The sequence below is a fragment of the Euprymna scolopes genome, chromosome 19 (genome assembly GCF_053919585.1).
Source record: "Euprymna scolopes isolate OS-2025 chromosome 19, ASM5391958v1, whole genome shotgun sequence".
NCBI lineage: Eukaryota > Metazoa > Mollusca > Cephalopoda > Sepiida > Sepiolidae > Euprymna > Euprymna scolopes.
The window spans coordinates 23,467,623-23,491,842 of NC_136500.1; the positions used below are offsets into that span (position 1 = coordinate 23,467,623).

General features: G+C 34.8%; 1 protein-coding gene across 8 annotated transcripts in view; it reads left to right on the forward strand.

Moving 5' to 3' along the window:
• The window catches only part of LOC145303489 (uncharacterized), a 731,279-nt gene that overhangs the window by 564,942 nt on the left and 142,117 nt on the right, over nt 1-24,220 (forward strand). For all 8 annotated transcript variants that reach the window (XM_080144908.1, XM_080144909.1, XM_080144911.1 and 5 more), the window contains 3 exons: nt 125-151; nt 13,050-13,076; nt 19,416-19,439. In XM_080144908.1, the coding sequence (XP_080001034.1) occupies nt 125-151; nt 13,050-13,076; nt 19,416-19,439 (78 nt within the window). The remainder of the gene's footprint in view (nt 1-124; nt 152-13,049; nt 13,077-19,415; nt 19,440-24,220) is intronic.

Genomic DNA, 24,220 nt, shown 5'->3' on the forward strand with positions numbered 1-24,220 from the left:
AAATAAACTTTTCAGAAGTTTGTGGATGTTTAAAACAATATTACTGTTATGTAACGTAGTTTTTGAAAACATAAAGTTATTTGTTTTTAAATTTACACGTTTTACTTTTATTTTTTTAACACAGGCTATCAACAGAGACTACAGAATTTAGGTTCGTATCATAAATATTTAAACTTTTCTATGCATGTCTATATATGATTATAATGTTTGTTTGACATTATCTAATCATTCTCTTTCTCTCTTTCTCGCCACAGATTTAACCTCCCTATTCGTAACACGATGTAACTGTAATTTAATTTAATATCAACTTTTTTTTTACCATTTAAAAGAAGAAGCATCAAATAAACTGCTAATATTTAAAAGAAATACAACATACGAAAATAATGAAAATGTGAGACTAAAATCGTGTTTACATTATCGACTCTTTAAAACAACCTTTCTATGTAGTGATCATTTTGAAACCGTAAACATACCCATGATTAAAAAAAAATTCTAGCAAAAATCAACTAGTGGTCAGATTTTCCTGAAATTTTCGATACTTATTCATTTTTAAAATAACTTACATTTCGTTAAATATAGGGAGAGGGGCGGGATTTTTTTAGGTTCTCCCCATCCCATATTTAATATTACGAAAACTAAACAAAATAAATTTAGGCCCATAAAAATTGAAACTATTTTTAAAGCTGAATAAAATTAAATAACCCCTTATTTCACTTACCTTAAAGTTGTAAATAAAACTGGACATAAAATCAATATTATTATGTTAAAAAATGCAACGCCTATTCTCAGTAGTACTTTTATCGATAATATAATTACTTGAATTACAACAAAAAACAGAATTTTTAAAAAAATTGAAATGATATTAAATTGCAATAATCCGCGATATGACGTTTAAACATAGAATTTTTTATAACAGTTTTACGATGTTAAAAAAAATATATTAATATAATTGAATATATGACTAATGGCAATGTTAAAATAGGAAATCCGACATCAGCCTTAAAATATTTATTTTGATTTGATTGTTTGAATTGAATGAGTGTAAACTTTAGTTTTGCTCTTTAAAAAAAATGTACGGAGGCCTTTAATTAACAGTATCGTAATTTTCGTCAACAGAGAAGACGTTAAAATTAATTTAATTTTGTTAACTCTCATCGGTGTAGTTCGTTAAAAAGAAATCTATTTGTTTTACGAAAGGTTATTCCATATTATTTTTTATCCATTTTTTTTTTCTTATTACAATGTTTATTTATTCATAAATTTCTGCATAAAAATATATAAAAAGTTTATCGAGTAACACATCCATTTTGATTTTCTTCTTGCGTTTTTTCCCTTTCCATTGGTCGTCTTGGATATGACCTTAAACTATATCCGATGGTGAGGCCCCAGCTTGCGGGCTTTGGGGAGTGTGGAGCTACCCTTTAATTGCAAGTGCTCCCAGATCCACTCTGACCCGGAATGGTAGTACCTGTTAGGGCCCCTACTATGTGTTAAATAGAAACCGACTTGAAGGCAACAAATATATTCTATTAAAAAATATTTTCTTTGGATTCGGCATTAAATAAGATGAAAAGGGTTGATATGTCATAACACAAAAACAACCAACCAACCTTTTCAGTTGATATCATTAACACCGGCTAGTTTTTTTATAATATATAAAAAAAAATACCTTTTATTTGGAACTTTTACACTTATCTTGCCGTGCTAAAATGATAACGTTAGTATTTAGAAAGCCATTCTTAACATGTGGAGCGAAGGGACTTTTGTAACTATGTTATACTTTCACCTAACAATTTGACTAAAAAAATATCGTTAAACTCAGATTAAACTTTAAAATACGATTTTAAAAATAGCACGGTAACATAAGTAGATGTACGGCACAATCACGTTGACACACCTGTTCTCGCCAGATCACCGCAGCTAAGCAACGTTGAGCCTGGCCAGTACCAGATGAGTGACCATTTTGGAAGGCTAGACGCTGTATGTACCTTCTGGGAATATTGGGTGTGGGGCCAGCATCCTCACTCTGTAAAAAGAACTCCTCACTACAAAAAGCAACTACAAAGTTGTAGATGGCCTATGCCCTTCAAGGGGCTCAAGGGCTATGGATGGAAAATGAGGGGTGTGCAATAAGTAATGCCCCTGACCCACTTCCCATAGGAGAAGAACAACGAAACTTGGCACAGTTATTAGACTTGCTCTACATAGGAACCACCCAGAGTTATGCATTTCCCCCATCGTTTGATGCAGCTCTGGATACCGTTTTTGTAGAACACCCCAGGTTGGTCCTCCAACCACGACGTGACTTCAGAAATCAAGGCTGTATCATCTGGGAAACGCTTTCCTTTCAAAAACAACTTCATGGCTGGAAAGAGGTGAAAGTCAGAGGGTGCAAGGTCAGGAGAGTAGTGAGGATGGGAAGGATTTCGTAACCACACGCCCGTGCTTCTGATTTGGCGACATGCGAGTTGTGGACTGGAGCGTTGTCCTGCAGGAGGAGGGTACCTTTGCTGATCTTACCCCGTCTCTTGATTTTGATAGCTTTCCTTAATTTCCTCAAAAGTGAAGCATAATAGGCTCCTGTAATTGTGGTACCCTTTGCCAGGAAATTACTATTCCGTCCTGGTCCCAGAAGACTGTGAGCATGACCTTGTCAGCAGAGGGATGCACCCTTGCCTTCTTTGGAGGTGGTAAGTCCAAGTACTTCCACTGCATTGACTGGGATTTGGTCATTGGATCATAGTGCTGGACCCAGCTTTCATCCTGTGTAATCAGTCTTTTGAAAAACTTTGACCCATCTTCTTGGCACATCTCCAAATTCATCCTCGAGCACTCGATGCGTTCTCGCTTCTGGAATGGTGTGAGCAACCTGGGAATCTGGCAGACACTTTATGCATATGCAAATGGTCATGAATGATAGTTTCCACAGACCCTGTACTAATCTTGACATCTTGGGCTATTTGGCGAATAGTAATGCGCCGATCTTCCAAAATGACAACCTCATCTTGCCTCATCAATGGCAGAAGGGGGGCGAACAGGTCTGAAAGCTGTTTCCACAGACTTCCGGACATGTTTGAATTCACGATGCCAGCGTTTTACAAGATCATATGATGGGGCATTATTACTATAAGTTTCTTTCATTTCATCAAAAGTCTCCTGTGGTGTGCGTACTTTCAAATACAAAAACCGGATCACTGCTCGACATTCAACAGGCTCCATTTCACACCTGACTCAGTTCAAACACCTGTAAAACAGAAACCACAATTAGTTCAGAGGAGTAATTTGCTGCATAACCCGTAGAGATATAAATAATTGCACATAAAAAATTTCAGCTAGATCAGACAACTGGAAATGTGTCAGGGGTATTACTTATTGCCCCCCCCCTCGTAAACAGCATTTTTATTATTAACATCTAATGAAAATAAAAATAATACTGTTTAAATGTTAATATTTGTTATTAATATACAGATGTTTATAATATTAATCATCATTAAACTCTATACTAACACAATTATTGTAAACTAGGATAGTACGCAACCAAATATTTATCTCAACTTTTCATTTTTGTGTAGATGAATATCGAAACCGTTCTGCCAATTTCTAGTTTTAGTTGGACACATAAAAAATATGCAGGAAAAAATAATACTTTACGGAAGATAGCCAAATGGGCCACAACTCATAATCAAAACAATACGTTTCCAATAATTACATATTATAAAATAAGAATGATTACTAATATTTATAACAACCGACACAGATAACTTATATTAAAAAACAAAAACAATATTTAAAAAAAAACATTATTAAAAAAAACTATTACTTGTTTATTCGTGTTACATATAACGGGGAATTGAATATTTTTATATAAGTAAATGAACTAAATAATTAATAGCCTTTTTTCCCTGTTCGTTTGAAATGCAATTTCAATGCAATTGTAAAATAAGAAACACTATTAAAAAATTTCATTTTTCAGATGATAGATTACATTTATTTATATGCATAGGAATTGTTTTATGTATAGGAAAAAATAGAAGCCAAGCGGATTAATAAATATATATATATATATATATATATATATATATATATATATATCAAATTATTAATTTTTCTAAATCAATATATCTATATATCTATAAAAGTGAACGTGCCTGTGAGTGTATCTGTGTGACATATATATGTATATATATGTGTATATATATGTATATATATATATATATATATATATATATATATATATATATATATATATATACTAGCGGGGGTAGCCGGTGTTGGCGGGGTATTTGTAGGTGTGTGTAGGGGGTTAAGTAATAACTCTGTTTAAATATTATAAAAAAACGATGTTAAAAAAAATCGGAAAAACCAAAACAAAGAAAACAGCGAAAAAACAAAAACAAAAAAACAGCGAAAAGCAGAAAAAATGCTATAAATAACACTGTCGGATCGAATCTGCAAAAGATAACAACGATGTGTGTGTGTAGCGGGGGGTAAACTAAAGAATAAGAGAAGTAATAACCCTGTTTAAATAATAAAAAAAACATTACCCGGGTGTTTAGAGGTGTAAAAGAAAAAAAAAGTTTTGGTAGGGAGGTAGGCTTGAATCCGAAGCCTCGAGGCTAAGTCGAAAAACAAGTCTAACACGTTACACCGATGCCAAAGAGACAAACAACTGAGAACTGACAAAATGAAACGTTTAAAAAACCAGCAAATTAAACTAACATCAACGTTTTCTAGGTCAAACATGACGTCATCGTCGCAGTAGTAGTAGAAAGGGAAAATGAAGGAACGATTTTTTTTTCTACACCCCATATAGAAAAGGGTCCAGTGAAGGGTGAAGGAATGAATGTTTTTGGCCATTTTTTCGATATTTGTCGGCCGAAGGTTCGAGCTTGAAAATGGTACCTATCTGGCGAAAATCCATGGCCTCTGTCGAAAGTTTTTTGCGAGACACCTACACACAGACACACACGCACACACACATTTTCGCTTTTATATATATAGACTAACGGGGGTAACCTGCGTTGCCCGGGTATTTAGAGGTGTGTGTGTTGGGGGAGGGTAAATCAAAACAAAAGAATAAGTGAAGTAATAACTCTGTTCAAATATTATATAAAGAAAAAACAATGTTAAAACTTCTTAAAAAATCGCAAAAAAATACGAACATAATGCAAACGAACGATGTGGACATTTCTTAAAATCGGAAAAACAGAAACAAAAAAAGAAAACGCGAATGTGATGAAAAAAAAACGAACGTGATGCAAAACGAACGATGTTAAAACTTCTTTAAAAAAATCTGAAAAATAAAACCAAAAAAAAAAAACAACGAACGTGAAAAAATGGTATGAATGGTCCTGTTTCAATATTAACTTTAAAAAATCGAAAAAAGACATCTCACATCACGATTTGAACTTATAACCTTAAGATAATGACGCTGCGCTTTAATCAACTGAGCTAAGAGGACGTTGGCAAAAGTGGGTCGAGTTTTTTAATATTTTAAACTAATTCAAGTTCAGACGCCATTTGCGCATGCGTAAAAACTATTTTGTCATGAGGGAATGAGTTTTTTGCTACCTCGTCCCTGTACAAAACTGGCCAGTGTAGGGTGAAGGAATTAATGTTTTTAGACAACTGTTCGATATTTATTGTTCAAGACGTCGAGCTTCAAAATGATACTAATCTCGTGAAAATCTGTCGCCTCTGTCAAAAGTTTTTTGCGAGACATACAAACACACACAAACACACACACATTTTCGCTTTTATATATATAGATATTATGTTGAATGTAACGTTTATTATTATACGGGCATGTATTTAACGGTTTTAAGAAATTGACTTCTAAACTAACCTACCTCTCGTCAGGTCTTTTCTTATCCTCAAACATTTTCCTTATCACTTCACCACGTGTTTTTCTTTACCTTCTCTTGCTATTCCAATTTTTACATTTATTCATTCAATATGATCAAACGTACAAAATCTGCTCTTAACATATCTCCCTATATTGTCCAGATTTCACTTCCTCTGAGGTCATCAGATTTAAGCATATGCCTTTGCCACTCACATTATACGTCCATTCTATCATTTCCATATCATTTCAACTCACACAACGCATATCTGAGATTCATTTCTGATGCTTTTTTGTTAACATCTCGTATTTTAAAGAAAATCAATTTTTTTATGATTCATTTGTACCTTGTCATCTTTTTAATATATGGTATTATTATGTTGACGCACCAATTCTTGTCAGATCACCGAAGCAAAGCAATAATGAGCCTGGCCAATACCAGATGGGTGACCGTTTTGAAATAGCAGTGGCTGTATGTGTTTTCTGCTTATGTTAGCATTGTTTCCAGCTGTCCTGAATTTCTACTTGACACTGGAATTAAACAGTGCAGACTCAAGAAAGGTGTGATTTCAGATTGCGTAACTCTTGTCACAAAACATTGATGTTTGGGGTCTTCATCGACAACGATGGACAAACAGTTAATCATCATTCTAAAAAGCAAACGTTTATTCAGCTCAAATTGCCACTGAAGTAGATTTGCAGAGGGAGTCAAATTGGATTGAGAATTGGGGAGCATGATGTTTAAATTACATTTAAATTTCTGCATATTGATACTGATAGGGAAACAGGAATCAGGAAGGGAATTCAAAGGTAAACAATTCAAGAGAAAAGGCTATCAAAGGAGAAGATCTCGGACCTCTACAGTAAATGGGTATGTTTTTTTTTGTCAGTAGTGGATCGGGGGTATTTATACGAGGAAGCATAAATGGAAGTACTTATAAAACAAACACAGGGGTGCAACTCTGCTATGATGCAACAGAGGCTGGAGCTTAGCACATAGAGCAGTATCTGTGAGGTTTTAAATTCTTTTTTAATGAAAATCGCTCTAGACAAAGCATAAATCCACTTGATGACATTCCGATGCCTCTGTTCAGTCTCGAGAGACAAAGGATACCCCTTGCAGGGGCACCTGCACGTGTAATTGTATGGCAAAGATTGCGCAATCATCAAGCACACTTCTCCTAGTTCGGCATTGCTTGGGTCCAGTGGCAAGGAGAGGTCCAGGGCGACTGGAAACGATGCCGAGATAAGCGGACAGCACATACAGCACCTGGAAGTCCCAAATGGTAACACATTTGGTACTGGCCAGGCTCATTGTTACTTAACGCCGGTGATCTGATGAGAACCGGTGTGTCAACGTGATTACGTGGTATAATGATGACAAGAGATAAAATAATAGTACTTCACAATAAAAATTAACCAAGTCTTAAATGGATAGATTTTGACCCAGAAAACAGCAATTTTTCATCCTTTGGCAGAAATATCGTTCATCGAATATGAGGACTTGGGAGAGGTTAGAAATTATTTTTTAATGGACAAAGCATGTAAGGAGCTAAAAAATACTACTAAAGTAGTACATGCTTTGGCCATTAAAAAAATTCAAGTGTTAAATGGATATATTTTGACCTAGAAATTCAAGAAACCCTCTCTACCACCTATAGCAATGCCCAACGACTCTTTATCTGAGCGTACATCTTTCAAACTCCTTGGCCTAACGTTCACAGGAAACATGAGTTGGAACAATTACATTGAAGGCATTGCCAGGGCCGCTGCAAGAGAGGTGATCTCTCTCTACCGTGCTAGACAACTACTAACACCCAAAAGTATCCTGTACCTCTATAAGGCCACCATTCGCCCATGTATTGAGTATTGCTGTCACATTTGGGCTGGTGCATCGGCTACTAGTCTCTCGCTCCTTGACAAGATTCAAAAGAGAGTTGCAAACCTGATAGGCCCTGAACTGGCATCTAAGCTTCAGCCTCTATTCCATTGACGAAATGTTGCATCCCTCTGCCTTTTCTACAAGTATTTTAGTGGTGAATGCTCTGACGAACTGCAATCACTTGTGCCCCCACGACGTGAGCACCCTCGACAAACCCGACAGGCTGCTAAATCCCTTCCCCACACTGTAGAGATCCCTAGATGTAAAAGATCTTTCTACTCCAATAGTTTCTTCCCCAGAACCGCTAGACTTTGGAATTCCATTCCAGGTCCCTGCTTCCCCAACAGTACTGACGTGCAGAAGTTCAAGTACAACGTGAACCGACATTTTGCTGCACAAATCCCTACATAGTACCCCAGTAGTTGTTGCCCCTGATAGTAATCCCCTACACCAAAGTGGCAATTTGCCTTGTTTTGGGGTGAAAATGTAATTAAAAAAGAAAAAGAAAAAAGAACAGTGTTAAATGGATATATTTTGGCCTAGAAAGCAGTAATTCTTCCATCATTTTTTTAGAAACATCGCTCATAGAATGTGAGGACTAGGGAGAGATTAGATATTTTTTTTTTTTTTTGCATTCTGTGCGATAGAGATAGATTAATGGTTGATGCACCAAACCAGATGTGACAACGGTACTTTATATACAGGTGAATGATGGCTTTGTAGATATAGTATACTGAGACGTGCAAGAAGTTTTCTACTATTGTCACCGAAATGTATTAGTGCAATGACAATTATATGTTCATTTTCTTGTAATTAAATGACAAAGTGGGTGAATAATGCAGGTGTGACTCTTGTTAATTGTAAAACGAAAAATGCTTATCGATGAGTTGATTGCCTATAGGACTTGCAAATTTATTCACAATAATGCAACTAATTGCCTTCTGTTATAATTGCTATTTTACTGATCAAACACTTCTACGAGATGGAGTTCATTTCAAGAAGTATCCCCCGGTCCTGTAACCAAACCAGATTAATATTCTCAAGAGAATTGGTTCTTTCTGTGGCATTGATCATGAGATACTAACAGGGCTACTTGGCGTTGCCCGGAGAAAATGTGTAACATTCGTATTAAAACTTCTATCAATCTACTTCTCTTTCCCTCTCCCCTTTTCATCCCGTTCTTTCTTGTCACCTGGACGATTTCTCTCTTTTGACACACACACATGCACACAATTACACTTACACACATAACACACCTGCACACAGACCTATAACCACACACACACACATGCACACATACACACAACACACATACACACACTTTTATAGACTGCTTGAGGAATGAGTTAGTGTAAGAGAGATAACTCAGGAAATCAAAGTTACTTTCCATTAGTTAGTGGCTGATAAACAGACCCTCTCCTCTGATGAAACCTGTGCTAGTGTAAAAATATATAGCAAAAACTTCCATTCAAATTAGGCATGCAGTCTTGTTTGATTTTTCGGGAGGGGGGACGGGGCGCCTGAGTCGAGTATTATTCTTTTAGATAATAAAACTTTGGATTTCTCTTAGCTAGATACTTTCACTAAAATACCACGTTCACTTTATGGAGTTCAACCTACTTAACAGATCCCAAATCGTTTTGATGTGATTTTATTTACAGATGAAAATATGCACAAGAGTGACGAATGATGGGGAGTTGTAATATTTACACCCTCCCCCCACACGCAAAATGCTAATGGGGTAAGTTAGTTAAGCCCTCCCGACTCTTTGCTAAGTGTCAGATTGCCCACAGTTTTTCGGGTTAACCGAAAACAAGCAGGTCGCCAGTGTAGATTCAAGAGTAATTTAATTCTAAATTGTAGATATTATTAATTCAGGGCAATGCTGATCAAGAAAATACAAACTTTGTGGTGATCATTTTAGTCGTACATACATAGATATATAAATACATACAACTGCCCTTTATATTATAGATTCACATTCGTTTCATAATAGCGTTTTCTTACGTTAGTATGACCGTTATATCAAATTACAGTTCATTTTGCCTCATGGGACATTCTGAGCTGTTAAGAAAAATTGATCTATCTACTTCACATTTAATGTTGCAAAATTTTCAAATTTACAAGCATATCTGATGTTGCTATACTTTCTTCTTGTTCTTTAGTTTTATTTTCATATTTATATTTTATTTGCGTAACTGTCATTTCTCTTATTTTGTCGTCATATTCCATGAGCGATATTTCTGACAAAGGCGGAAGAATCGTTGTTTTCTAGACTGGAATATATCCATCTAATACTTATTGTTTGTTATTTTTTGACCTTGAATTAGTATTTTTTGGACCTTAAATAGGTATCTTTTTAGCTCTTTACATCAAATGACTTTAAACCTGTGATGAGTCATCGGCATGGAGGTGTGTATTGCATGTGGACGGTGCAGAAAATATCTTGCTTCCACTCTCTCTCTCTCTCTCTCTGTCTCTCTCTCCCCTCTCTCTGTTGCTTTTATATTGACATTCTCCAAATAGGAATATCTATTGTTCTATTGTTTTGCGTTTTTAGCAATTTCAATCCAGGTTAAAATGTACGAGGGGGCGTGCAATAAGTAATACCCCTGACTTACTTTCAGTTGTCTGATCTAGCTGAAATTTTGCATGTGCAATTATTTATATCTCTACGGGTTATGTGGCAAATTACATCTCTGAACTAATTGTGGTTTCTGTTTTACAGGTGTTTGAACTGAGTCAGGTGTGAAATGGAGCCTGTTGAATGTCGAGCAGTGATCCGGTTTTGTATTTGAAAGGACGCACACAACAGGAGTCTTTTGATGAAATGAAAGAAACTTATAGTAATAATGCCCCATAATACAACCTTGTAAAACGCTGGCATCGTGAATTCAAACATGTCCGGAAGTCTGTGGAAACAGCTTCCAGACCTGTTCACCCCCCTTCTGTCATTGATGAGGCATCTGTCTGTCAAGTTGAGGCTGCCATTTTGGAAGATCGGCGCATTAATATTCGCCAAATAGCCCAAGATGTCAAGATTAGTACAGGGTCTGTGGAAACTATCATTCATGACCATTCGCATATGCATAAAGTGTCTGCTAGATTCCCAGGTTGCTCACACCATTCCAGAAGCAAGAACGTGTCGAGTGCTCGAGGATGAATTTGGAGATGTGCAAAGAAGATGAGAAAGTTTTGTAAAAGACTGATTACACAGGATGAAAGCTGGGTCCATTACTATGATCCAATGACCAAATCCCAGTCAATGCAGTGGAAGTACTTGGACTCGCCACCTCCAAAGAAGGCAAGGGTGCATCCCTCTGCTGACAAGGTCATGCTCACAGTCTTCTGGGACCAGGACGGAATAGTGATGACAGATTTCCTGGCAAAGGGTACCACAATTACAGGAGCCTATTATGCTTCACTTTTGAGGAAATTAAGGAAAGCTATCAAAATATAGAGGCGGCGCAAGATCAGCAAAGCTACCCTCCTCCTACAGGACAACGCTCCGGCCCACAACTGGCATTTTGCCAGATCCAAAGCACGGGCGTGTGGTTATGAAATGCTTCCCCATCGTCTGACTCTCCTGACCTTGCACCCTCTGACTTTCACCTCTTCCCAGCTATGAAGTTGTTTTTGAAAGGAAAGCGTTTCCCAGATGATGCAGTCTTGATTTCTGAAGTCATGTTGTGGTTGGAGGACCATCCTGGGGTGTTCTACAAAAACGGTCTCCAGAGCTGCAGCAAACGATGAGGGAAATGCATAACTCTGGGTGGTTCTTATGTAGAGCAAGACTAATAACTGTGCCAAGTTTCGTTGCTCTACTCCTATGGGAAGTGGGTCAGGGGAATTACTTCTTGCACGCCCCTCATAGGACGCCCGATTGTTTCCATTTTCCCAACTTTTCAATCAGAATGTAGATTAACGTCATTGCTCAGCAATCACCCGATCTCTGGCATTATGTGTATCCACCTACATCTGATATTTCTCGGCGTTGCCCGTCATCTATCCAACAGTTTGAAAAAATCCATTTAAATTCTTTAATTAGCCGTAATTTTTAATTCATGCCTCAAGTTACTCATGTCTTACTAAGTTACTCTCTATTATCATCACTCTTTATCACTGCATCAAGTTTGATACTCCTTAGTTTTATTTTATATGATCTCCCTCTCTCCCTCTCTCCCTCTCTCTCTCTCTCTCTCTCTCTCTCTAGGTTCTAAAAAATAAAACAAACAATAAATAGATTGGAATATCTAATTTTTAAAAAATGACATATCGCCAATGTACTGATACTATTTAGTTATAAAATAGAAATAGAGAGATGATATAGCAAATAGGAAGAAATTAGTTTCCGATTCTGTTTATATTTTTTTATTTTTTATGCTTGTAAACTCATAAACATTATAATTCGAGCTTATTTGGTCACATATTTTCTAGTATATTATTAAAATTATGATACACAACAAACAACTTAGGCACATAATAACGTTAAATCTGTATTAAACCAGCAAGTTTTATGATAATAAAAATAATACAAACTAGCAGAACCTGTGGAAATTCAATGGAATGAGAAATACATGTATCAACAAATATGTATTAATAAAGCTGTTATTTTTCGAGATAGTGAAAAAAATTAGTTTTTTGGACATAAAAACCAATAACACGCAGAAAATGAGTTTTTTTTTTAGCATTTCTATGAAAATAGAGTCCATTGTATTTTAAATATAGAACTGACCCAAATGAGATAAGTTAATATGTAATAATAAATACTCAGAAAATAAGTTTATGCTACATAGTTCAATACAAATAATAAAATCACATTTTAAGAGACAATTTATTTAATTTACTCCTTCAGTCCAGCACATCTTGGCAAAGTTTCTTTCAAATGTTCTCTTTTTTTACATAAGTGTGTCGCTGACATCTTTTTTCAGTGAAAAACCACTACAAATCGAAACTACTACAAGTTTCTTTCCTCACAATATAATACCAATGATTATATATTATTATAATGATATTAGAAAACGAGGTTACATCACAGGGAGGTCACTTTCATAATATCCGTGGTTGCCAGGTTGGCCTTTTTAAAGCCAAATTTTTCAAATTTGGCTTCTTTTTTTATTCAGTTTTGTCTTCATAAATTGTATTTGGCTTTTTCAAAGCATAACGCGCAGATTAACTAAGGAATAAACTAGCAGAATATTATGGAGTTTAATCAATTAATAATTAATTTACAGCTACTATTTTGGTGTTTTGTAACAATTAAAATCATAAATTATTTGATTGCAAATGTTTTATCTATACTTTTTTCTATTTGTTTTTTTTTAGAATATGAACAGAAATATAGATATTATGGTAAGTAGTTTTTTTTCTCTGTTTATGAAAAATAACTTTTTGTTATAATGCACAAAAAAGACAATATTTCATTATCCATTAATTGTAATATGTGGGGATAGTAGTGGAGGAGGGGGAGAGAGCACAGTTTTATACAGGAGCTCTCAGAAGCAGACACTACATCTGTAACAACTGCAATTGTGCCTGCCCATCAGGATCGGCCTGCACAATCAGAAACAACACTACAATTCAGCAACAGGCTGGTCGGGATGAGTAAGATTCGACAGATGCCAACAATAACGAACAATTGTAACTAAATAATATATTATCTCTACTATTATATAATTTTTATAGGAATTTCACACAAAGGTATTTTATGTATGTGGCAGTGTTCTTAGATAGATATTGTATTGGTAATGTTTTTGATAAGTATCGCTAATTGATAATCGAAAAAATCCGATGAAAGAAGGAACAGGCGATTTTACCCTTACACAGCCTTACATCACAAGTGTATTTGAGAAGTTTTAGTACGGCATAAGCAAAAAGGCCGGACATGACTTATTATGTGGGAGGAAGAGAGATTGTTTTGGTTTTAATTTCAATAATGTATAAATAAACCGAAACTATTTAAGGTGCAACTTAATTTCGCAATGTTTATTGCTAGTAAATGAACTCTTTGTTGTTATTGTAATCAAAGGGTAAAAGTATATAGCGTGAATAAATCTATTCATTCAGATGATGATTCTATTGTTGGCATTTGTTTCCCGGATATCTTCCTCGTTATAATTCACTCTAGTGATGACGTCATGAATTATGGCGCCATATTGAAGACTATGTATGACATGATTGCAAGAAGACATTAAAAAGGAGGAGGCAAAAATGAACGTAAAGATTCCCGTCGTCAATGTCGGATATATATAACTAGCACGTATATATATATATATATATATATATATATATATATATAGTATTGGAAGTTTCTTTAAAACCTTTAAAGCTATATATTAAAAAAAATCTTTTTTTTGGAACATTATTTTGTCAGTAAGTTGATTAATCTCCTGTATAACTGAATAGTTTTACTTACATGAACAAACAATAGTACGAATGTTCTTAAAGGGATCCTTAGTAGTTTACCATCAAACGCTATTCTGAGGATATATATATATATATATATATATATATATATATATATATATATATATATATATATATATATATATATGTGTGTGTGTGTGTGTGTGTGTGTATATATATATGCTAGCACGCCACCCGTAAAATATACTTAAACATGATACTTTAATTGATGCAGATTTCATATTTATTATTATTGAGACAATACTCTATTAATTATTGCATTATAGCAGCGATTTCCAAAGTTAGAAATAAAATATAACTTGGGTGTCATCAGCTCGAATCGAAACCAAAAGATATAGATCTCCATCCTTATTCATTATCGTCTGATCTAAGCCCATGCACATTCAAAAGCTAAAAAAAAAAAAAAAATAACGTTGTTAAAGATATAAATGTATATACCGCGCATATATGAAAATAACACATTTAATCGAGGACCGCCTTCCAAATTCCATTTTTTTTTCAATTTTTACCCCTTAGCAGCTATTTTTACCGGCTAAAAAACAAATCGAAGTTGTTTCACAGGTCCAAATCCAATATATATCAAGTTTCATGTCTTTAGGCCAAACATTAACAGAGTAGTTTGGTATAAACTGTCCGTCACACAGACCGACAGTCAGACAAGGTCACTTATATATATATATGTGTGTGTGTGTACATATATTTATATTAATCAAATTGTTCATTGTGAAATAAAGTCACTTGATGGTTGGCGTCGTATATGGCAGCGTATTTCTTCTTAAAAGCTGGCCTATCTCAATACGTCACTCTTCAAAGCAATACATAACATAAGTTCAAAGAAATATCGATGCTTAAACATTAATAATTCTTAAGTGGAATTCTTAATAAAATTTCTAATGCGTCACCAATGGTTTCCATTTTTGGAAATATTCATTTATACATCGAATATTCTACGCTGAAAAGCTATAAATAATAATTTCAAGAACTTTAAGACGATTATGATTTATAGTAAACCTTTGCACGTCAGTCAGTCGGTCGCGTTCCAGTTTGAAGGAACCAATTTTCATTGTTCAACAGAAACTAAATAGATGCATCTTATTGAAAAGGTGATCAGTTATCTCCATAAGATTCTGTTTGTAATGCCTTATCACTAGGGCTGGGACAACAGCATATTCTTTTCATTGTTTTGACTCTCGAGTGTGTACCTATTTACAATGTCTCCCCCACGGGACAGAGTTAGACACCAGGGTCGTTTTTTAACGTGGAGAAAAGGTACAAAAATAAAAAAAAATGTCTCAGTCGTGAAGGACTGTTTCTCCACCGAAAGAGAACAAGAAATGGAAGTGCAGCATCTGAAGAACAGGTATTTATTTGCTCCCCCACCGAGCAAATTAGGCACAAGGCCGATTTTTAATGTAAGGAGTGAAGGGGAAATGGGAACCAACTCCCCGGGGAGTAGAGGAGCTGGATAGTGACAATTCGTATGAAGGGTTGCCCCTCCATTGACCAAGGTCTTATATATGAGGTCGCCCCCACATATATTTTTTGCTTGCAGCATCTGAAGAACAGATACTACACTTTGATCTTTATATTTAATTTATTTTGTTTAAAGAAAAAATTACAATTAAAAAAATTCCAATATAAAATTAAAAAATTAAAAAAAGTAAAATCTCCAAAAGACAAAACAAATTTAGGCACAAGGCCCTATAAGATCTGGGGAGGGGAGTGTTGCAGGGTCTTTGTAACTAAAGTAAAAATGGAGTCTGTGGCGACTTTACTCTTGACTGGCAACATTTACCACAATACCTCATTCACTCTGGAGTCCAAAGCTTACTAATGAAAACCCCAGCGTTTTTGCAAAAAGGATGTATATACAATTTCTGTATGTGTGTGTGCGCGCATTTTTTTTGTTTAATTTTTTTTTTTTAATTAAAGTGTGTGTGTGTGTGTGTGTGTGTGTGTGTGTGTGTGTGTGTGTGTGTGAAAAAAGTTCAATTCATTGGAAAAAATAAAAAGTTCTTGAATTTGCAAAAAAAAACAGTTCGTGTTGAGGAGTGGGAAATATAGAAAAAATGTACAAAAAATAAAATTGCCTAGTGCATTGTTAGTAAGGTCCCTCCCTAAGCTAATCTAAGTAGTTAGATCGCCTACTGTTTTCCGGGGCACCGAAAACAAGCGGGGAGATCCCTAATGGGGATTGGGAAGACTTCATATCGGGTGTTGGGAGTAAAATAAATAGATTGTTAAAAACAAAAGGGGGGAATATATTATTTACAATGTTTACAAACTCTTTCTGTCTGGCCTTTGGGCTTTCATCACTTCCTTCTCCTAGATGGATTGCCTTCAGCACAGCTGAAGAGCTTCACCACCCTCCTTTATAGTAACCCTCAGTAATATCAGAGGGTAGCGAACAGATGCTACACCTTGCTCAAATGTGATTTGGAACTGTGCTGGCTAGGGGCGTTCATCTCCCTGAGGTATTATACACGCCTGTATACTGATGAGAAGTTTCAAATATTTGTTGACATTGAAAATTTTGTAGTCTGTAGGGAAGCAGTCTCATGGTAATGTGTTCCACAGATGGTAGGCTCTTGTAAAGAAACACAGGAAATTCAGCCTGATGCTAGGCACATGGGAAAAGGAAAGTCTCTGCTGTGGTATGAAGATGAGTTCTTGCTGTGAATGTCTTACGGCGAGGAATAAAAAATTAGAGTTCAGTCGAGATAGTGAGACAAACTAGCAATGTCTCTTCCGTGAGGAAAAAGCTGTAAGATATCATACCCCCACTAGTTTTCAGAGTCGATTTTGAATTCTGTTGAGGCAATGGCTCTGAACAGTGTCTCCCCAGATATTGTCACAGAACTGCATCAGAAGATGGATCCAACATTTCCGTTAGTCTGTCATGGATTGGGCTGAAATAGTATTTTCATAGGCATATTGCATTTAAATTTGAAATATGATTTTAAATGTATTTACATTTCTCTATAGAAAGACCTATATGTCCTTTGGTCTGTCATGCTTAATTTTTAAATAGTTTTTTCATTAGTCTGTGTCAATTAAGTTTGTAATAGCATTTTTTTGTTGGTTTGTCATGCTTAAACTTAAATTGCTCTTTCACTGGACTATCACACTAATATTTGAAATAGCATTTTCGTTAGTCTGCAATGCTTAAGTTTAAAATAGAATTTTCTTTGGTTTGTCACGCTTAAGTGTTAAATAGCATTTCCATTAGTCTCTCACATCAAAATTTGAACTGGCATTTTGGGTTTGTCATTTTAAAGTTTTAAGTGGGAAAGTTAGAAATTGAATTTTTGTTGTTCAGTTCCACTTTAGTTATTTATAGTACTTGCAGGCCGCCCGGTCTTGCCCGGTCATAAGATACGCTTAAATATGATATTTTAATTAATTCAGATTACGTATTTATTATTACAGAGTCAATTCCCTATCAATAATTATAAATATATAGTAATGATATCAAAGGTAAAAAAAGAAAAACATGACGGGTGCCATCGCCTAGAATCGAAACCAAAACATACAACTCTCCAGACTCATTCTTTAGCCACTGAGCCACGCCTATACGCATATAAATAGTTCAACACTAACGTTGTTTAACATATGAATGTAGATTTGTGCATATAAACATATTTAGTTGACTTATTCTACCAAATTTAACTGTTATATTTTCAATTTTGACCCATAACAGCAATTTTTTTCAGCTTAAAAGCAAATCATAAGTGTGCTACTGGTCCAAATACACTATATATCAAATTTCAACCGAGTAAACCAAATATTCAGAGAGGAGTTTGGTAGGGACTTTTGCACACACACAGATAAGGTTATATATACATATATACCTTATTAATATTTTTAACCGAAAATGTTAATATATTAAAATTCAGCAATGTTCATATACTAATAAAAATTAAAGTTCAAATTAATTGACTTGATTATTAAGTTTCATGATTATCAGTTTTTATAATCGAACATGCAAATAATATTTTCACAAAAATCAAGGCAATAAAAATAAAAAATGATAGCATCATATTGTGTTTTTTCATATCCGTTACAATTGTTTGGTGACCATTAAGACAATTTCAAACATTATGTTATATATATATATATATATATATATATATATATATATATATATATATATATATATATATATATACATGTGTGTATATATATGTGTGTATATATATGTGTGTATATACATGAGTGTATATATATGTGTGTATATATATATGTGTATATATGTGTATATATGTGTGTATGTATATATATATGCATATATATATATGCATATATATATATATATTTCCGTGTGCTAGAAAGTTATAATCTTAAATTCTAAACAATTATTCAGAATGTAAAAACTATGCATAAATAGAATTTAGCATAATAGTGAAATGAAAACAATCATTTAAGAAACCATCAAAAATAAATAATTAATTAAGGCTCATTTTTCAAAGGACTATGCAAATTAGTTTACCTTCATGTAGTCACTCACGTAGCTTCGGGCTAAGATGAGAGTGTGGCATCTGTTACACTCAAGTTAATTTGTCCTTAGTCTATGTAGGGGAAACCCTTCTATACTAAGGAAATTCTAATTTTTAGTTACATTCAGAGCTCCCCTTTTTGAGGAGCTGATTTTCCTCCACATCTAAACCGACCGTGTGTCACATATTCTTCTAGTGGGGAAGCAAATAAGTACCAATAGGAAAAGTAGGCTTTTAATAATAATGTCAGAGCGAGAAAAAACCTCCCTCAATTTTATAGCTATATACTATTGTCACTGTTACTCGGACACATTGAATAGATGCACTTTGTCTCAGATTTACCTAATGGATATGTATAAGAGACTGTATTTATTCAATCGGTCCATACACTTTTAAATAGCATTTTTGTAAATTGTGGCGCTTAACTTTGAAATAGCATTCTGGTCTGTGTACTATGGTTCGATTCGAAGCGGCGTTTGCTGGTTTTTCATGCTAAAATGTCACGCGTGGGTTTGTTGGTTTGTCATGCTTAAATCTCATGCGTGGGTTTGTTGGTTTGCCATGCTTAAATCTTAAACAGCGTTTTGTTTGATCTGCCATACTTAAGTGGGAAATCGCATTCTAATTAGTCTGTCGTTTTCAGCATTAAACGCGCACACTGAATGGACGCGTGTTAATAATATCTTTCATTGTTGTTGATGTTAACCAATTTGTGATAATTCATGAAGTGAAGGTTTATTTTAATAAATTTTATTTTTCTGATTTACAGCTGAGGAGAAATGGAGTCTAAAAGGTTTGCATAATTTTTTTTTATCGTTTTACTACATTAAGCAACAGATTGCAGATGTGCACAAAAATTTGAGATAATGTAAAATAAATTGCTTGTGTAGATGGTTATTTTTTCGAAAATACATCCTCATCAAATTCCGCTTCACGCCTGTTTTATAAGCTGGCCTGTGTTGACGGATTTTAGAAATTGATTCAAAAACTATCCTATCTCTGCCTAGGTCTTTATTTATCGTGCTTTTACTCGATTTCATCCTTACTACTTCCTTCCATGTTTTCTACGTCCCTTCGTTTTTTATATAAAAATCGCCCCGGACAAGGCAGTAAGCCGCTTGGTGTAAAGAACTAAACAAATATTATCTCAGGGTTAAAGACAAGCCAACAATATGTGTTACATGAATAGATTCCAAACCAGAAAACAGTAATTCTTCCTCCTTTTTTCTCAGGAATGGAACGTGAGGACTAAAGGATAAAATAAAGAAAAGTGAGGGTTTCGAAGTTGCTGAAAGTAGATCTAAGTTTTTAATTTCTACTCTCCTTAATATAACGAAATATTTCTTATGAATTTGAGAGAAAGAACGATGGATTCTAAGTTAGAAAACAGCAAACCGGCCCTCTTTGTGAGAAACATTGTTCATGGAATGTGAAAAATAAAAAACAAAGTAAGGTTCATTTTCTACTCTCCTGCCAACTGACTCTCAATGGTATCATTTTCATATTATTTCTCGCCATGCAACACATATCTTCAGTTTTCATTGGCCAGGTTTCACTTCAATACATCATTAAGACAATGTTCTACATCTTCTGATGGGCTCTCATCCATTTATTTTATAATCAAATTGGGTTTAATGTCTGTTGTACATGCTTACATGCCGTTTCTGAATTTTTTAGATGAGGATTGGCTATTTGTATTATTTAGATTCATCAGACTACTGTTCTGATCTTGAGTGTAATTTTCACAACGTTCTGGTCGATGTAACCGCTGACCTTCTTCAGGTGTATCTTGTTGAACTTGGAAATGTTTCTGTCGAAGTCAGGAATTTGGACGGAATTTCGAGCGGAACCCTTTATTTACTTCATGGGGTAGCATGCTCTTGTTCCCTCAGCCATGACTGGATAAAGGTAATAAGTAATTCGCAATTGTATTTTTGGTCACCCATACTGAGCATTGAACCTTTAACCTTCAGGAGAATATCATTTTTTACAATTGATTTTTCCAGGTACTTTATTTCACTATGGGTTCTTGCAGACAAGGTTTCATTTGAAATTCCTGAGCTCAACAGAAACATTCCCGAGTTCGACAAGTATACACCTGAAGAAGGTCGGACGTTACATCGACCGAAACGTTGTGAAAAGATGAGAACAGATAATATAAATGCTTGCATGTGTTCGACAGCCTGTAGAAATTCATTTCTGAACTAACCTAGCCTTAAACAAGTGCTTATTTATCTCTCTTTCTTCCTGTGTTGTCCTTGGTCATCTATTAACTGAACCTACTACGCCAACTGTTCTACATCTACTAACTCAATGACTTTTTTCTCTTTAATATGGCCAAGGATCCTATTATGCACACATCTTCCTGTATTGTCCAAATTTAATCTTCCTCTAAGGTCATCAGATTTCAGTGTGTCTTTAAGATGCATATTATGCATCAATCGTATCATTTTCACATTATTTCTCGCCATGCAACACATATCTTCGATTTTCATTGGCCAGGTTTCACTTCAATACATCATTAAACTGCATACACATGCCTGGTAGCTTCTTCCCCCTCATTGAACCATGGAATTAGATATTCAAATTAAAATCTCATTATGTCAGCAAGAATAGTTTTACGCAACATAAACATAGTTAACAAATTGTTTTAAAAAGATAAGTGGTTTCAGTAATGACAACAAGCGCAGAAGTAGAAAATCTGAGCCACCTGACACCCAGCTGTAATCTTCTGACAAAATGGAGTGTGCAAATATCTTCACTGGACACTCTGTAAATAGTTTAATATTGAATGTAGCAGCAAGTCCTGGCAACGTATGCCCCAAAGAAGTGTTGAAAAATAAGTCAAACACCATCCACTACGATTATATCATTCCTACAGCTACACTTCTTAGAAAACGCAGCAATTAAAACTGTTATAGTGATATGGGATAAGAATGGAGAAAGAAGCAACCTTAGTAGAAGTCAGTGTCCCCAATGATGCCAAGTTAAACAGAACGAAGAGATAAAAGATAACGAAATACTAAGGTCTTATGTACGACATGAAAAGAAATTAGAATCTTAAGAAGATTTCTATCATACTAGTAATTATAGCAGCAACTGGATTCATGAAAAGGAATTTAAATAACTACCTGGGAGATATACTCGGTGAATCAAGTGCAAGAGAGATTCAAACAATTGTAATTAAAGAGACGGTTAGAATTTTAAAAAGATCTCTTGGTTAGAATATATTAGATAACTGGTAAATATCTGGCATCAAGTAGGGTGTTCCATCCACAGCTTAAACAAACTAATAAGCAAATCGAAGAAAAATTTAATATATATCAAATTTTTCTTCGATTTTCTTATTAGTTTGATTTATAAATAATGGTTTATAATAAAAAAAAAATGTTTGCATATGTTGTTGTGAATAGTATTGGGAGACAATACATGGCTGGAACTTATGATAAGAGCAGTGACTATGTGATTTTTATTTTTGGGAATTACGGATGTGGGTGTAATTTTAAAAGTTAGTGGTATAAAGAGACAAAAGGATGCCAAAAATCTTTATTTGATGGATGAGATCTTACAATAATAAGTAAGATCGGTTATAGTCAAAATTGTCTGCTCTTTATACTTCTGGTTTCTGGTGTCCATTGGTGGCTGGATCATTAGACATTGTCAAGCGGACAAGAAAATCACTTTTAACATGGAAAAGTCCACCCCCATTTCGTATTGGATGAGAAGAAGATGACCATTAATCAGAAGAAACCATATCTTGTTTGTTACCATCTACAGAGCAGAAACCGGAAGTCAAAAGGAGCAGACAATCTTGACTATAACCGATTTTATTTGGTTTTATTATTGACATTGCTGGGAAGATGTTTTGATTTGTGAATAATTATCAAATTGGTAAAGTGGAATTTTTATGCCATAGCGACATCATGTTAATCTCCAATCAAAAAGGTGCACAATGTAAGCAAATCAATAGTAATCAATACCAATCAATGAGATCGAACGATCTCATTTTTTAAATCTCTCTGAAAGGTGATTACGTACGCGTTGGATATGGAGTCGTGGCAACACCAATGAAAGCAGAGGTGGGCACACATGCACATTCCGAATGGATTTTTGATCTACATTTTTGTATCTCGTAATATGACCGGAATTGTAATTGTCACCGAGAACAAGGAAATGTTTACATTCCAGGTTTGGAGATTATGAATCGTGCAATGCCAAATAAAAAGAAGAATCTAATATCATCTATTAATTGTTTTGATTGGACTATTGTTCTCATATACATGCTTGGTCTGCTTAATATTTGTTTTTAGCATATATGACACTTCTTTAAGTCGTCTAACTTTCCATCTTGCATCCCTATCAAGCTAGCATAGATGTCAGCAGTACATGGGAACCTCTAATTATAAAGAAAAACAAAAATTGTACAACCCCTCATTAAAATTTTAATGGTGAAAGAGAGATAATCCAGTCAAACTTTATTACGATTAACTTTTTTTCCTTTCCTTTCCAAGATACCTGATGAAGGTCGGGGCCTACGCTGACCTAAACGTTGCACAAATAATACTCAAGATGAGAACAATAGTCCGATCAATACAAGTAATACAAACAATCAATCCTCATCTAAAAAATGCAGAACTGTAATGTAATATCTAAATATTTACACTCAAGGAATCTGAGCTATGTCTATGTAAGACAGAACATAAACAACTGAAATAGATAGATAGATAGAGAGAGAGAGAGAGAGAGAGTGAGAGATAGAGAGAGAGAAAGAGAGAGAGAGAGTGAGAGAGACAGACAGACAGAAGACCAACAGCTGTCGAGGGTGATTGACATTTTCTCAGCCATCGTACCACACACAAAATAACCCCTCCGACTAAACGTCTCTTTGTCGATAGGCAAAAACTTAATTGTAAATAAAACTTATGTTGATAAATTCGTCTCCCTATTGATTTTGAGAACAATCGCAAAAGAATTGTAAGGTGTATACATGATTTTAGCAAGCATTTCAAAAGTACAAGCTAGAAAATTATACATAAATTAAACAAGGCAACATGCGTATGAACATGAAATGCCTTAGAACATTATTATATAGAATAGATTAATAAAAATGGTAAGCAGGGATTCAGAATTGGGAGCATGTGTGCCAGGCAATGCTGCGATGTTTGCTTGTCTGTGATTAGACATCAAGGTTGTTAATGTGTAACGCCACGGAAAATATATTAACACACTGGATCAATGGATAAGCCATGAAACTGCAAAGGATATGACAGAGAGTAGAGATTTGCTTAGATTTGCTTTAGGCAGCCTCATAGATTGTTCATTGTAGTTCATAGATTGTTCATTGTTATTGCAGCCTCATAAATTGTTCATTGGAGTCGGAAAAGGTGAAAGTAGGAACACGACGACTTGGTGAGAATAATAACATTTATATCAAGCAAGGGTTAGTGGTACAGAAAATGTTAGTAAGTCCATGGAGAGTCGTCTCGGTACGACATGCGGATAGATCTCATTGAGCGATCTAGACTTGCTGGTTATATGCCTAATGGACAAGTCCATCTTATTGGTTATAAGGGT